The sequence below is a fragment of the Pristiophorus japonicus genome, chromosome 16, assembly GCF_044704955.1.
Source record: "Pristiophorus japonicus isolate sPriJap1 chromosome 16, sPriJap1.hap1, whole genome shotgun sequence".
Taxonomy (NCBI): Eukaryota; Metazoa; Chordata; class Chondrichthyes; family Pristiophoridae; genus Pristiophorus; species Pristiophorus japonicus.
Window position 1 is genome coordinate 4,449,250 of NC_091992.1, and position 17,302 is coordinate 4,466,551.

The window sequence follows — 17,302 nt, forward strand, 5'->3', positions numbered from 1 at the left end:
GCCAGGAGTATAATGGGAGTACGAGTGTCTGGGCCTGACATTAAACATCCGTAAGACAAAGGTTCTCTACCAACCTGCCCCCGGCACACAGCACTGCCCCCCGATTATCAAGATCCATGACCAGACCTTGCACAGCGTGAAACACTTTCCGTACTTTGGGAGCCCTCTGTCAGCGAGGGCAGATATCGATGACAAAATCCAACACCGCCTTCATTGTGTCAGTGCAGCTTTCAGTCGCCTGAGGAAAAGAGTATTTGAAGACCAGGACCTCAAACGCGGCACCAAGCCCATGGTCTACAGAGCAGCAGTGCTACCTGCCCTCCTATATACTTCAGAGACATGGACAACGTACAGTAGGCACCTCAAAGCACTGCCTCTGCAAAATCCTGCAAATCCATTGGCAGGATAGGCGTACCAATATTCACTCTCAGGCCAACATCCCCAGCATTGAGCGTGATCAATGCCTCGATCAGCTCCAATGGACGGGCCACGTTGTCCGTCTGCCTGAGACAAGGCTCCCGAAACAAATACTCTACTCTGAGCTCCGTCATGGCAAGAGAGTCCTAGGAGGGCAGAGAAAATGATTCAAGGAAGCCCTCAAAGCCTCTTTGAAAAAATGTAACATCCTCATCAACCCTGGCCCAAGACGGCTCAAAGAAGAGGAGAAGCATTCGAGAAGACGCCGAACACTTTGAGTTTCTTTGTCGGGAGCATGCGGAAGGAGCGTAAGACAAAGCAAGCACCCCACCCACTCGTTCCTTCAACCATCACCTGCCCCACCTGTGACAGAGTCTGTAGATCCCACATAGGACTCGTTGGTCACCTTCGAACTCATATTGTGGAAACAAGACATCCTCGACTACGCCTAAGAAGGAGAAATGGGAGAGGAGCTGGAGGTCAAAGGGTCGGGAGAGAGGAAACCCAACAAGGTTTATGGGGAAAGATCGGGGGCGGTGAGCGGGACTAAGTGGACAGCTCTCTCCAAGAGCCAGCACAGGCATGATGGGACAATGGCCTCCTCCTGTGCTGCATGATCCTAGGGTTCTGTTGCAGTTTGAAGGTTGGGACAGGAACTCCAAGGCAGGTGAGGACATCCCTCCTGAACCAACAGCGGCTCTTTGAGTCCAGGGGCCTATCACCGTCTGGAGAAGAGTTTCACCCGCTTTTGGGGGGCCAGTAGATGGCACACTGGCCTAGATCTTGCGGACAAGAGGAAGCCAACTGATCAGGCCGGAGCCTGGCTCCTAGTAACCAAAGAGCCTCATGTACAACAGGGGAGCAATTCTTTGTGGAGATAAAGGACACACACACACTTGCACACACCAAAACACACTCATGTACGCACATGCTCCCATAGACACGCTCCCATACACACCTAATCATATCCTCACATATTGACAGATACCAGCATACACACATTACAACATTGACTACACTCCAAAAGTACTTCATTGGCTGTAAAGCGCTTTGAGATGTCTGGTGGTGGTGAAAGGCGCTATATAAATGCAAGTATTTCTTTCTTTTGACACTCACACACATACACACACATCAAAACACATGCAGACTATCCCGCATACCAACACACACCCTCACACAAACACAACTCAACACACACACACACACCAAAACACCTCACACATACATGGCCCTGAAATTCCGGTCGGAGGCTTCCGTCGGACAAACGCCTCCGACCCGAAATTTTTCTACGAAAGTAGGCTACGCGCGTGCTTTTACCAGGCCTAAGAGTTTGAAGGACATTCGCTGGGCAAGAAATGGGCAAATAACCCAATCTCGCGCGCGCGCATGTCCTTCTCCCGGGGATGCGGAAGATCTGTCAAGAGATATCTTGCCAGATCGGAAAAGCCAAGTTTTGCCGCAAGTGCACTGCGCGCCGAAAACTAGCTTTTGTGGGGCCCCACCGGGTCAGTACGGACTCAGCAAGCCCGGGATTTCATGCCATACACGCACGCACACGTACCTCGCACATTACACACACACACACGTACCTCGCACATTACACACACGCACACGTACCTCGCACATTACACACACGCACACGTACCTCGCACATTACACACACGCACACGTACCTCGCACATTACACACACACACACGTACCTCGCACATTACACACACACACACGTACCTCGCACATTCCACACGCACACACACGTACCTCGCACATTACACACACACACACGTACCTCGCACATTACACACACACACACGTACCTCGCACATTATACACACACACACGTACCTCGCACATTACACACACACACACACGTACCTCGCACATTACACACACACACACACGTACCTCGCACATTATACACACACACACGTACCTCGCACATTCCACACGCACACACACGTACCTCGCACATTACACACACACACACACGTACCTCGCACATTACACACACACACACGTACCTCGCACATTACACACACACACGTACCTCGCACATTACACACACACACACACGTACCTCGCACATTACACGCACACACACGTACCTCGCACATTACACACACACACACATACCTCGCACATTATGCGCACACACACGTACCTCGCACATTACACGCACGCACGTACCTCGCACATTACACACACACGTACCTCGCACATTACACACACACACGTACCTCGCACATTACACACACACACACACGTACCTCGCACATTACACGCACACACACGTACCTCGCACATTACACACACACACACATACCTCGCACATTATGCGCACACACACGTACCTCGCACATTACACACACACACACGTACCTTGTACATTACACACACACACGTACCTCGCACATTACACACTCACACACACGTACCTCGCACATTACACACACACACACATACCTCGCACATTATGCGCACACACACGTACCTCGCACATTACACACACATACCTCGCACATTATGCGCACACACACATACCTCGCACATTACACGCACACACACATACCTCGCACATTACACACACACGTACCTCGCACATTACACGCACACACACACGTACCTCGCACATTACACACACACACACGTACCTCGCACATTACACACACACACACATACCTCGCACATTACACACACACACATACCTCACACATTACACCCACACACGTACCTCGCACATTACGCACACACACACGTACCTCGCACATTACACGCACACACACGTACCTCGCACATTACACACACACACACACATACCTCACACATTACGCACACACACAAACCTCACACATTACACGCGCACACACGTACCTCGCACATTACACGCACACACACAAAGCTCGCACATTACACGCACACACACGTACCTTGCACATTACATGCAGACACATACCTCGCACATTACGCGCGCACACACATACCTCGCCCATTACACGCACACACACATACCTCGCACATTATGCGCACACACACGTACCTCGCACATTCCACACGCACACACACGTACCTCGCACATTACACACACACACACGTACCTCGCACATTACACACACACACACGTACCTCGCACATTATACACACACACACGTACCTCGCACATTACACACACACACACACGTACCTCGCACATTACACACACACACACACGTACCTCGCACATTATACACACACACACGTACCTCGCACATTCCACACGCACACACACGTACCTCGCACATTACACACACACACACACGTACCTCGCACATTACACACACACACACGTACCTCGCACATTACACACACACACGTACCTCGCACATTACACACACACACACACGTACCTCGCACATTACACGCACACACACGTACCTCGCACATTACACACACACACACATACCTCGCACATTATGCGCACACACACGTACCTCGCACATTACACGCACGCACGTACCTCGCACATTACACACACACGTACCTCGCACATTACACACACACACGTACCTCGCACATTACACACACACACACACGTACCTCGCACATTACACGCACACACACGTACCTCGCACATTACACACACACACACATACCTCGCACATTATGCGCACACACACGTACCTCGCACATTACACACACACACACGTACCTTGTACATTACACACACACACGTACCTCGCACATTACACACTCACACACACGTACCTCGCACATTACACACACACACACATACCTCGCACATTATGCGCACACACACGTACCTCGCACATTACACACACATACCTCGCACATTATGCGCACACACACATACCTCGCACATTACACGCACACACACATACCTCGCACATTACACACACACGTACCTCGCACATTACACGCACACACACACGTACCTCGCACATTACACACACACACACGTACCTCGCACATTACACACACACACACATACCTCGCACATTACACACACACACATACCTCACACATTACACCCACACACGTACCTCGCACATTACGCACACACACACGTACCTCGCACATTACACGCACACACACGTACCTCGCACATTACACACACACACACACATACCTCACACATTACGCACACACACAAACCTCACACATTACACGCGCACACACGTACCTCGCACATTACACGCACACACACAAAGCTCGCACATTACACGCACACACACGTACCTTGCACATTACATGCAGACACATACCTCGCACATTACGCGCGCACACACATACCTCGCCCATTACACGCACACACACATACCTCGCACATTACGCGCGCACACACATACCTCGCCCATTACACGCACACACACATACCTCGCACATTACACGCACACTCCAGTACACACCCCCACATGGACACCAACAGATGCTGACACATGCACATAGTTCCATCTCCTCAGAAACTCAGGAAGAATTCCAGAATAGGAACACTCTGTGCTTTATCCTCTTCATTCATTTGAAGGGAACATGTGACAATAGCACAGTTTCTCTTCAGACTTCACTAAGGTTAGTCTGTAATATGAAGAATTGCCAATGACAAATCCTCTGGAACCTTAACACCCATAGAACCATAGACAAGCAATCACCCAGACACACACACACATCTAGACATACACATACAGGTACCCACACACATCCGACACACACTCACATCCAATGCACAGACACACATCCAACACTCACAAGTACAGGCACCCAACACTGACAGCACAGATTAGATACAGAGTAAAGCTCCCTCTACACTGTCCCATCAAACACTCCCAGGGCAGGTACAGGGGGTTAGATACAGAGTAAAGCACCCTCTACATTGTCCCATCAAACACTCCCAGGGCAGGTACAGCACGGGGTTAGATACAGAGTAAAGCTCCCTCTACACTGTCCCATCAAACACTCCCAGGGCAGGTACAGGGGGTTAGATACAGAGTAAAGCTCCCTCTACACTGTCCCATCAAACACTCCCAGGGCAGGCACAGCACGGGTTAGATACAGAGTAAAGCTCCCTCTACACTGTCCCATCAAACACTCCCAGGGCAGGTACAGGGGGTTAGATACAGAGTAAATCTCCCTCTACACTGTCCCATCAAACACTCCCAGGGCCGGTACAGCACGGGGTGAGATACAGAGTAAAGCTCCCTCTACACTGTCCCATCAAATGCTCCCAGGGCAGGTGCAGCACGGGGTTAGATACAGAGTAAAGCTCCCTCTACACTGTCCCATCAAACACTCCCAGGGCAGGCACAGCACGGGTTAGATACAGAGTAAAGCTCCCTCTACACTGTCCCATCAAACACTCCCAGGGCAGGTACAGGGGGTTAGATACAGAGTAAAGCTCCCTCTACACTGTCCCATCAAACACTCCCAGGGCAGGTACAGGGGGTTAGATACAGAGTAAAGCTCCCTCTACACTGTCCCATCAAACACTCCCAGGGCAGGTACAGGGGGTTAGATACAGAGTAAAGCTCCCTCTACACTGTCCCATCAAACACTCCCAGGGCAGGTACAGGGGGTTAGATACAGAGTAAAGCTCCCTCGACACTGTCCCATCAAACACTCCCAGGGCAGGTACAGCACGGGGTTAGATACAGAGTAAAGCTCCCTATACACTGTCCCAAACACAAAAAGAATAGGAAGCTGGAATGTGTCCCACTTGTGATGGATCAACAACAGAGTGCCCACACCAAGTGCTGTTGATGATTTGTGATTTCGGTGCCAGAGACTTCTTGCTCAAAGTGCGGGAACATTGTCCACCTTGCTGCAGTTGCCTGTGGACCTCAGGAGTTTGTAGAAGTTACTTGGACATTAGTATTTACAGACACAGCTACACACATTTACATCATTGCACAGTCAGCAAGTGCTGCTCGTTGCCCGGTCTCGACGCATAGTTCAAAATGTACGGTTTAATTTTAGTCCCGTATTAAAATCGGTCACCCAAATGAGGCAACTGGGTGGCACCATTTAAATAATTAAAATACAATTAACGGTTGCACACGAGATTGTTCAGTAGCCAGTGGTGTGATTGATATTTCGACGAACACCTGGTTTTCACATCCCTTCTTCAGTTCATGGATGGATTGTGACATTTGCCCAGGCAGGAAAGGTACCCAGGTCGAACATGAGCAGACCCCAGGTGTTCACTGCCAGCGTGATCACAAGGACACCAATCACGTTAACCATGATTCCAGTTCTTGCCTGTGTGATAACAGAAAGGTGGGGTGAGAAAATTACCAGAACTTCTCAGCTGAGATCAAGAGGGTAAGATGTTAGTGCGGGAACACCACAGAGTTAGATACAGAGTAAAGCTCCCTCTACACTGTCCCATCAAACACTCCCAGGGCAGGTACAGCACGGGGTTAGATACAGAGTAAAGCTCCCTCTACACTGTCCCATCAATCACTCCCAGGGCAGGTACAGCACGGGTTAGATACAGAGTAAAGCTCCCTCTACACTGTCCCCATCAAACACTCCCAGGGCAGGTACAGCACTGGGTTAGATACAGAGTAAAGCTCCCTCTACACTGTCCCATCAAACACTCCCAGGGCAGGTACACGGGGGTTAGATACAGAGTAAAGCTCCCTCTGCACTGTCCCATCAAACACTCCCAGGGCAGGTACAGGGGGTTAGATACAGAGTAAAGCTCCCTCTACACTGTGCCATCAAACACACCCAGGGCAGGTACAGCACAAGGTTAGATACAGAGTAAAGCTCCCTCTACACTGTCCCCATCAAACACTCCCAGGGCAGGTACAGTACGTGTTAGATACATAGAAACATAGAAAATAGGTGCAGGAGTAGGCCATTCAGCCCTTCTAGCCTGCACCGCTATTCAATGAGTTCATGGCTGAACATTCAACTTCAGTACCCCATTCCTGCTTTCTCACCATACCCCTTGATCCCCCTAGTAGTAAGGACCTCATCTAACTCCTTTTTGAATATATTTAGTGAATTGGCCTCAACAACTTTCTGTGGTAGAGAATTCCACAGGTTCACCACTCTCTGGGTGAAGAAGTTCCTCCGCATCTCGGTCCTAAATGGCTTACCCCTTATCTTTAGACTGTGACCTCTGGTTCTGGACTTCCCCAACATTGGGAACATTCTTCCTGCATCTAACCTGTCTAACCCCGTCAGAATTTTAAATGTGTCTATGAGGTCCCCTCTCATTCTTCTGAACTCCAGTGAATACAAGCCCAGTTGATCCAGTCTTTCTTGATAGGTCAGTCCCGCCATCCCGGGAATCAGTCTGGTGAACCTTCGCTGCACTCCCTCAATAGCAAAAATGTCCTTCCTCAGGTTAGGAGACCAAAACTGTACACAATACTCCAGGTGTGGCCTCACCAATGCCCTGTACAACTGTAGCAACACCTCCCTGCCCCTGTACTCAAATCCCCTTGCTATGAAGGCCAACATGCCATTTGCTTTCTTAACCGCCTGCTGCACCTGCATGCCAACCTTCAATGACTGATGTACCATGACACCCAGGTCTCGTTGCACCTCCCCTTTTCCTAATCTGTCACCATTCAGATAATAGTCTGTCTCTCTGTTTTTACCACCAAAGTGGATAATCTCACATTTATCCACATTATACTTCATCTGCCATTCATTTGCCCACTCACCTAACCTATCCAAGTCGCTCTGCAGCCTCACAGCATCCTCCTCGCAGCTCATACTGCCACCCAACTTAGTGTCATCCGCAAATTTGGAGATACTACATTTAATCCCCTCATCTAAATCATTAATGTACAGTGTAAACAGCTGGGGCCCCAGCACAGAACCTTGCGGTACCCCACGAGTCACTGCCTGCCATTCTGAAAAGTACCCATTTACTCCTACTCTTTGCTTCCTGTCTGACAACCAGTTCTCAATCCATGTCAGCACACTACCCCCAATCCCATGTGCTCTAACTTTGCACATCAATCTCTTGTGTGGGACCTTGTCGAACGCCTTCTGAAAGTCCAAATATACCACATCAACTGGTTCTCCCTTGTCCACTCTACTGGAAACATCCTCAAAAAATTCCAGAAGATTTGTCAAGCATGATTTCCCTTTCACAAATCCATGCTGACTTGGACCTATCATGTCACCTCTTTCCAAATGCACTGCTATGACATCCTTAATAATTGATTCCATCATTTTACCCACTACCGATGTCAGGCTGACCGGTCTATAATTCCCTGTTTTCTCTCTCCCTCCTTTTTTAAAAAGTGGGGTTACATTGGCTACCCTTCACTCGATAGGAACTGATCCAGAGTCAATGGAATGTTGGAAAATGACTGTCAATGCATCCACTATTTCCAAGGCCACCTCCTTAAGTACTCTGGGATGCAGTCCATCAGGCCCTGGGGATTTATCGGCCTTCAATCCCATCAATTTCCCCAACACAATTTCCCGGCTAATAAGGATTTCCCTCAGTTCCTCCTCCTTACTAGACCCCACGACCCCTTTTATAACCGGAAGGTTGTTTGTGTCCTCCTTCGTGAATACCGAACCAAAGTACTTGTTCAATTGGTCCGCCATTTCTTTGTTCCCCGTTATGACTTCCCCTGATTCTGACTGCAGGGGACCTACGTTTGTCTTTACTAACCTTTTTCTCTTTACATATCTATAGAAAGTTTTGCAATCTGTCTTAATGTTCCCTGCAAGCTTCTTCTCATACTCCATTTTCCCTGCCCTAATCAAACCCTTTGTCCTCCTCTGCTGAGTTCTAAATTTCTCCCAGTCCCCAGGTTCGCTGCTATTTCTGGCCAATTTGTATGCCACTTCCTTGGCTTTAATACTATCCCTGATTTCCCTTGATAGCCACGGTTGAGCCACCTTCCCTTTTTTATTTTTATGCCAGACAGGAATGTACAATTGTTGTAGTTCATCCATGCGGTCTCTAAATGTCTGCCATTGCCCATCCACAGTCAACCCCTTAAGTATCATTCGCCAATTCATCCCTGCCAATTCACGCCTCATACCTTCAAAGTTACCCTTCTTTAAGTTCTGGACCATGGTCTCTGAATTAACTGTTTCATTCTCCATCCTAATGCAGAATTCCACCATATTATGGTCACTCTTCCCCAAGGGGCCTCGCACAACGAGATTGCTAATTAATCCTCTCTCATTACACAACACCCAGTCTAAGATGGCCTCCCCCCTAGTTGGTTCCTCGACATATTGGTCTAAAAAACCATCCCTTATGCACTCCAGGAAATCCTCCTCCACCGTATTGCTTCCAGTTTGGTTAGCCCAATCTATGTGCATATTAAAGTCACCCATTATAACTGCTGCACCCTTATTGCATGCACCCCAAATTTCCTGTTTGATGCCCTCCCGAACATCACTACTACTGTTTGGAGGTCTGTACACAACTCCCACTAACGTTTTTTGCCCTTTGGTGTTCTGCAGCTCTACCCATATAGATTCCACATCATCCAAGCTAATGTCCTTCCGAACTATTGCCTTAATCTCCTCCTTAACCAGCAATGCTACCCCACCTCCTTTTCCTTTTATTCTATCCTTCCTGAATGTTGAATACCCCTGGATGTTGAGTTCCCAGCCCTGATCATCCTGGAGCCACGTCTCCGTAATCCCAATCACATCATATTTGTTAACATCTATTTGCACAGTTAATTCATCCACTTTATTACGGATACTCCTTGCATTAAGACACAAAGCCTTTAGGCTTGTTTTTTTAACACACTCTGTCCTTTTAGAATTTTGCTGTACAATGACCCTTTTTGTTCTTTGCCTTGGGTTTCTCTGCCCTCCACTTTTCCTCATCTCCTTTCTGTCTTTTGCTTTTGCCTCCTTTTTGTTTCCCTCTGTCTCCCTGCATTGGTTCCCATCCCCCTGCCATATTAGTTTAACTCCTCCCCAACAGCACTAGCAAACACTCCCCCGAGGACATTGGTTCTGATTCTGCCCAGGTGCAGACCGTCCGGATTGTACTGGTCCCACCTCCCCCAGAACCGGTCCCAATGCCCCAGGAATTTGAATCCCTCCCTGCTGCACCATTGCTCTACACTGTCCCATCAAACACTCCTAGGGCTGGTGCAGCACGGGTTAGATACAGAGTAAAGCTCCCTCTACGCTGTACCATCAAATACTCCCAGGGCAAGTACAGCATGGGTTAGATACAGAGTAAAGCTCCCTCTACACTGTCCCATCAAACACTCCCAGGGCAGGTGCAGCACGGGTTCAATACAGAGTAAAGCTCCCTCTACACTGTACCATCAAATACTCCCAGGGCAGGTACAGCATGGGTTAGATACAGAGTAAAGCTCCCTCTACACTGTCCCATCAAACACTCCCAGGGCAGGTACAGCACGGGTTAGATACAGAGTAAAGCTCCCTCTACACTGTCCCATCAAACACTCCCAGGGCAGGTGCAGCACGGGTTCAATACAGAGTAAAGCTCCCTCTACAATATCCCATCAAACACTCCCAGGGCAGGTACAGCACGGGTTAGATACAGAGTAAAGCTCCCTCTACACTGTCCCATCAAACACTCCCAGGGCAGGTACAGCACGGGTTAGATACAGAGTAAAGCTCCCTCTACGCTGTACCATCAAATACTCCCAGGGCAAGTACAGCATGGGTTAGATACAGAGTAAAGCTCCCTCTACACTGTCCCATCAAACACTCCCAGGGCAGGTGCAGCACGGGTTCAATACAGAGTAAAGCTCCCTCTACACTGTACCAGCAAATACTCCCAGGGCAGGTACAGCATGGGTTAGATACAGAGTAAAGCTCCCTCTACACTCTCCCATCAAACACTCGCAGGGCAGGTACAGAGGGTTAGATACAGAGTGAAGCTCCCTCTACACTGTCCCATCAAACACTCCCAGGGCAGGTACAGGGGGTTAGATACAGAGTAATGCTCCCTCTACACTGTCCCATCAATCACTCCCAGGGCAGGTACAGGGGGTTAGATACAGAGTAAAGCTCTCTCTACACTGTCCCATCAAACACTCCGAGGGCAGGTACAGCACGGGGTTAGATACAGAGTAAAGCTCCCTCTACACTGTCCCATCAAACACTCCCAGGGCAGGTACAGCACGGGGTTAGATACAGAGTAAAGCTCCCTCTACACTGTCCCATCAAACACTCCCAGGGCAGGTACAGCACGGGGTTAGATACAGAGTAAAGCTCCCTCTACACTGTCCCATCAAACACTCCCAGGGCAGGTACAGCACGGGGTTAGATACAGAGTAAAGCTCCCTCTACATTGTCCCATCAAACACTCCCAGGGCAGGTATAGCACGGGGTTAGATACAGAGTAAAGCTCCCTCTACACTGTCCCATCAAACACTCCCAGGGCAGGTATAGCGAAATAGCATCAAGGGATCTTTTACATCCACATGAGTGCGCAGACTGGGCCACGGTTCATCTCATCCAAAAGACAGTGCAGCACTCCCTCACAACTGCCTCGCTGACAGTGCAGAACTCCAACAGTACTGCAGTGGGAGTGTCGGCCTGGATTATTTGCTCGTCTGGCGTGAGGCTTAAAACTACAACCTTCTAACTCAGGTGAGAGTGCTGCCCACTGAGCCATGGCTGATACCTTAAAGAGTATCACGCTGGGCAAAGTTCCCAGGGTAGCTCAGGAACACCCGCAGCCAGCTACTGGACTGGGGGTTGGAGGCCGTCCTACCCTCCCTTCCCCCGATCAGGATTTTATTGGGGAAGCAATCTTCATCGTCTCTGGGTCACAATCCTGGAACTCCCTCCCTAACAGCACTGTGGGAGCACCTTCACCACACGGACTGCAGCGGTTCAAGAAAGCGGCTCACCACCACCACCTCCAGGGGCAGCTAAGGGATGGCCAGCAATGTCCACGTCCCGAAGAACGAAGGAAGCAAAATTCTGGGGCACCGAAGCGGGAAAACATCCCGATTCTCCAAACTCACCGGAACGTCCTTGAACTCTGCTGGGGAGTAATGTTTAAATTTTTTTGAATACCTACCATGTCAGACACCTTCAGGTACCCGTGGGAAAAGACGATGGCGTTTGGAGGGGTTGCCACTGGCAACATGAATGCGAATGAAGCACAGAGGGTGCACGGGAGCATGACGTAGAGCGGGTTGATATTGATACGTTGGGCCTGCAAATACAAACATACAACACTCACTATACTCGGCAAGACCAACAGCAACACGCAACACGCAGGGCCTGATGGACAGCATCCCAGAGTACTTGAGGAGGTGGCCTTGGAAATAGTGGATGCATTGACAGTCATTTTCCAACATTCCATTGACTCTGGATCAGTTCCTATGGAGTGGAGGGTAGCCAATGTAACCCCACTTTTTAAAAAAGGAGGGAGAGAGAAAACAGGGAATTATAGACCGGTCAGCCTGACCTCAGTAGTGGGTAAAATGATGGAATCAATTATTAAGGATGTCATAGCAGTGCATCTGGAAAATGGTGACATGATAGGTCCAAGTCAGCATGGATTTGTGAAAGGGAAATCATGCTTGACAAATCTTCTGGAATTTTTTGAGGATGTTTCCAGTAAAGTGGACAAGGGAGAACCAGTTGATGTGGTATATTTGGGCTTTCAGAAGGCTTTCGACAAGGTCCCATACAAGAGATTAATGTGCAAAGTTAAAGCACATGGGATTGGGGGTAGTGTGCTGACATGGATTGAGAACTGGTTGTCAGACAGGAAGCAAAGAGTAGGAGTAAACGGGTACTTTTCAGAATGGCAGGCAGTGACTAGTGGGGTGCCGCAAGGTCCTGTGCTGGGGCCCCAGCTGTTTACATTGTACATTAATGATTTAGACGAGGGGATTAAATGCAGTATCTCCAAATTTGCGGATGACACTAAGTTGGGTGGCAGTGTGAGCTGCGAGGAGGTTGCTATTAGGCTGCAGAGTGACTTGGATAGGTTAGGTGAGTGGGCAAATGCATGGCAGATGAAGTATAATGTGGATAAATGTGAGGTTATCTACTTTGGTGGTAAAAACAGAGAGACAGACTATTATCTGAATGGTGACAGATTAGGAAAGGGGAAGGTGCAACGAGACCTGGGTGTCATGGTACATCAGTCATTGAAGGTTGGCATGCAGGTACAGCAGGCGGTTAAGAAAGCAAATGGCATGTTGGCCTTCATAGCGAGGGGATTTGAGTACAGGGGCAAGGAGGTGTTGCTACAGTTGTACAGGGCCTTGGTGAGGCCACACCTGGAATATTGTGTACAGTTTTGGTCTCCTAACTTGAGGAAGGACATTCTTGCTATTGAGGGAGTGCAGCGAAGGTTCACCAGACTGATTCCCGGGATGGCGGTACTGACCTATCAAGAAAGACTGGATCAACTGGGCTTGTATTCACTGGAGTTCAGAAGAATGAGAGGGGACCTCATGGAAACGTTTAAAATTCTGACGGGTTTAGACAGGTTAGATGCAGGAAGAATGTTCCCAATGTTGGGGAAGTCCAGAACCAGGGGTCACAGTCTGAGGATAAGGGGTAAGCCATTTAGGACCGAGATGAGGAGAAACTTCTTCACCCAGAGAGTGGTGAACCTGTGGAATTCTCTATCACAGAAAGTAGTTGAGACCAATTCACTAAATATATTCAAAAGGGAGTTAGATGAAGTCCTTACTACTCGGGGGATCAAGGGTTATGGCGAGAAAGCAGGAATGGGGTACTGAAGTTTCATGTTCAGCCATGAACTCATTGAATGGCGGTGCAGGCTAGAAGGGCTGAATGGCCTGCTCCTGCACCTATTTTCTATGTTTCTATGTTTTTATACCAACTCCAGTTGGACGTATTCCTGGAGGTTTCATCACATAGAATAGAAATAGAAATTTACGGCACAGAAGGAGGCCATTCGGCCCATCTTGTCTGTGCCGGCCGAAAAAGCTATCCAGCCTAATCCCACCTTCTAGCTCTTGGTCCGTAGTCCTATAGGTCACAACACTTCAAGAGCATATCCAAATACTTCTTAAATGTGATAAGGGTTTCTGCCTCTACCACCCTTTCAGGCAGTGAGTTCCAGACCCCCACCACCCTCTGGGTGAAACAAGTTCTCCAACTGCTCTCTAATCCTTCTACCAATTACTTTCAATCTATGCCCCCTGGTTATTGACCACTCTCTCTAGGCCCCTCATCATTTTACACACCTCAATTAAATCCTCAGCCCCATGCTCTTCCCATTGGTTGCCCGACATGTCCATCTTTGCGTAGCCCCACTTTCCATGGCCAATCGAAAAATGTACAGATGCTAATTGTTACCCGAGTGGATGATTCAGGATGGTCAGCCGAACTGCATTTTTCTAACTAATACACAAAAATATTGAAAGAAAATGTTTGTTTTTTGAAATGCCCCTTCAGTTTTTCTCCTGGGTTTATGCTGGAAATTAAGCTTCAATTCCTGGAGACTCCAGAACAATGCTGAAGGTTTGACAACCCCCAAGTATCACACTGGGTCCTACATTTACTCACTCAGTCACTGCAGAGCAGTTGTATGTAACAATAATTTGCATCTATGTAAAAGTAAGTTGGATCTATTGCTAATAATCAATGTTTGTCGATCAGCTCTCTGTGTATTCATGCACCTAACCTCGCTGTTCATCCAACTCTCACTTGTTCTACCCATAGCTTTGTTTCTTTCTGTGTATCACGATCTCCCTTTCTCCTTCTATCAATCAATTGATCTCTATCTCAATGGGGGTGAATTTCCTTGGGGTTTATGCCCCTGCTGTAACCTTGATGGAACCCCGATGTACACTCAGAATCAAGGGCTCGGCTGATCTGCCAAACAGTAGAGAGCGGAGCTTTTTCTCTCTATATCCCGTTCTCTATCTCCCTAACCAATCACGTATCTGTTTATCTATCTGTAGATCTGTCTGCATCTATCAATGCATCTATCTATCTCTATACATTGACCTATCTATATAACTATATATTTTAAAATTCTCATCCTTGTTTTCAAATCCCTCCATGACAATTCCCCTCCCCATCTCTAACCTCCTCCAGCCCCACAACCCTCCGAGATCTCTGCGCTCCTCCAGGTCTGCCCACTTGTGCAGCCCCAATTTTCATCGCTCCACCATTGGTGGCCGTGCCGTCTGCTGCCTGGGCCCCGAGCTCTAGAATTCCTTCCCTAAACCTCTCCACCTCTCCTCTTTTAAGATGCTCCATCATCTGTCCTAATATCTCCTTGTGTGGCTCGGTGTCAACGTTGTTTGATAACCCTCCTGTGAAGCGCCTGGGGACGTTTTACTGCATTGAAGGCACTATATAAATACAATGATATGTCATATCAATTTATCTATTTGACTATCCATCTATCGACCTATCTATATAACTAATTCATGAGGAACCTATCTCGGGCATATTGTAACTGTGTGCGGGTAGAATGAGAGATGTGTTCTGGATATAAAGGATAGACTAGCAGGGGAAAGTTTAAAATCTACATGTTGATGTTTCTGAGAGGGGTTGAGATGGGGCGAGAGGGAATGTGGGCGAGAGGGCGGCAGGCCAAGTTTGATGAGTGGAGGTGACAACAGAGAAATGTTCTGGACTTTCTCTAGATTCTCTTACTCAAGGAGTTATCAAATTTTGTTTGAGAACACTCCTGTGAAGCGCCTTCAGACATTTTACTGTGTTAAAGGCGCCGTATAAATGCAAATTATTGTTCTTGCTAACAGAACTTTATCTCAAAAGATTAAATGGTGGGTAGAGTCCTTGATAGAGGAGTGTGTACATGGGCTGTGGGGGGGGATTCAATGGGTAGGGTCAGTGACAGGGGAGAGTGTACATGGGCTGTGGGAGGGGATTCAATGGGTGGGTACAGTCAGTGATAGGGGAGAGTGTACATGGGCTGTGGGAGGGGATTCAATGGGTGGGTATAGTCAGTGACAGGGGAGAGTGTACATGGGCTGTGGGAGGAGATTCAATGGGTGGGTACAGTCAGTGATAGGGGAGAGTGTACATGGGCTGTGGGAGGGGATTCAATGGGTGGGTACAGTCAGTGACAGGGGAGTGTGTACATGGGCTGTGGGAGGGGATTCAATGGGTGGGTACAGTCAGTGACAGGGGAGTGTGTACATGGGCTGTGGGAGGGGATTCAATGGGTAGGGTCAGTGACAGGGGAGTGTGTACATGGGCTGTGGGAGGGGATTCAATGGGTGGGTACAGTCAGTGACAGGGGAGAGTGTACATGGGCTGTGGGAGGAGATTCAATGGGTGGGTACAGTCAGTGACAGGGGAGAGTGTACATGGGCTGTGGGAGGAGATTCAATGGGTGGGTACAGTCAGTGACAGGGGAGAGTGTACATAGGCTGTGGGAGGGGATTCAATGGGTGGGTACAGTCAGTGACAGGGGAGTGTGTACATGGGCTGTGGGAGGAGATTCAATGGGTGGGTACAGTCAGTGACAGGGGAGAGTGTACATGGGCTGTGGGAGGAGATTCAATGGGTAGGATCAGTGACAGGGGAGAGTGTACATGGGCTGTGGGAGGAGATTCAATGGGTGGGTACAGTCAGTGATAGGGGAGAGTGTACATGGGCTGTGGGAGGGGATTCAATGGGTGGGTACAGTCAGTGACAGGGGAGAGTGTACATGGGCTGTGGGAGGAGATTCAATGGGTGGGTACAGTCAGTGATAGGGGAGAGTGTACATGGGCTGTGGGAGGGGATTCAATGGGTGGGTACAGTCAGTGACAGGGGAGAGTGTACGGGCTGTGGGAGGGGATTCAATGGGTAGGTACAGTCAGTGACAGGGGAGTGTGTACATGGGCTGTGGGAGGAGATTCAATGGGTGGGTACAGGCAGTGACAGGGGAGTGTGTACATGGGCTGTGGGAGGGGATTCAATGGGTGGGTACAGTCAGTGACAGGGGAGAGTGTA

At 48.9% G+C, this 17,302-nt stretch overlaps 1 protein-coding gene across 1 annotated transcript in view; it reads right to left on the bottom strand.

Annotated features, from left to right (window-relative positions):
* Positions 1–6,343: 6,343 nt before the first annotated feature.
* Positions 6,344–17,302, bottom strand: part of LOC139226942 (solute carrier family 13 member 2-like) — a 39,375-nt gene continuing 28,416 nt past the window's right edge. The window contains exons 10-11 of the mRNA XM_070858036.1: positions 12,417–12,554; positions 6,344–6,661 (exon numbers count right to left, since the gene is read on the bottom strand). Coding sequence (XP_070714137.1) covers positions 6,533–6,661; positions 12,417–12,554 — 267 coding nt within the window. The 3' untranslated portion in view covers positions 6,344–6,532. The remainder of the gene's footprint in view (positions 6,662–12,416; positions 12,555–17,302) is intronic.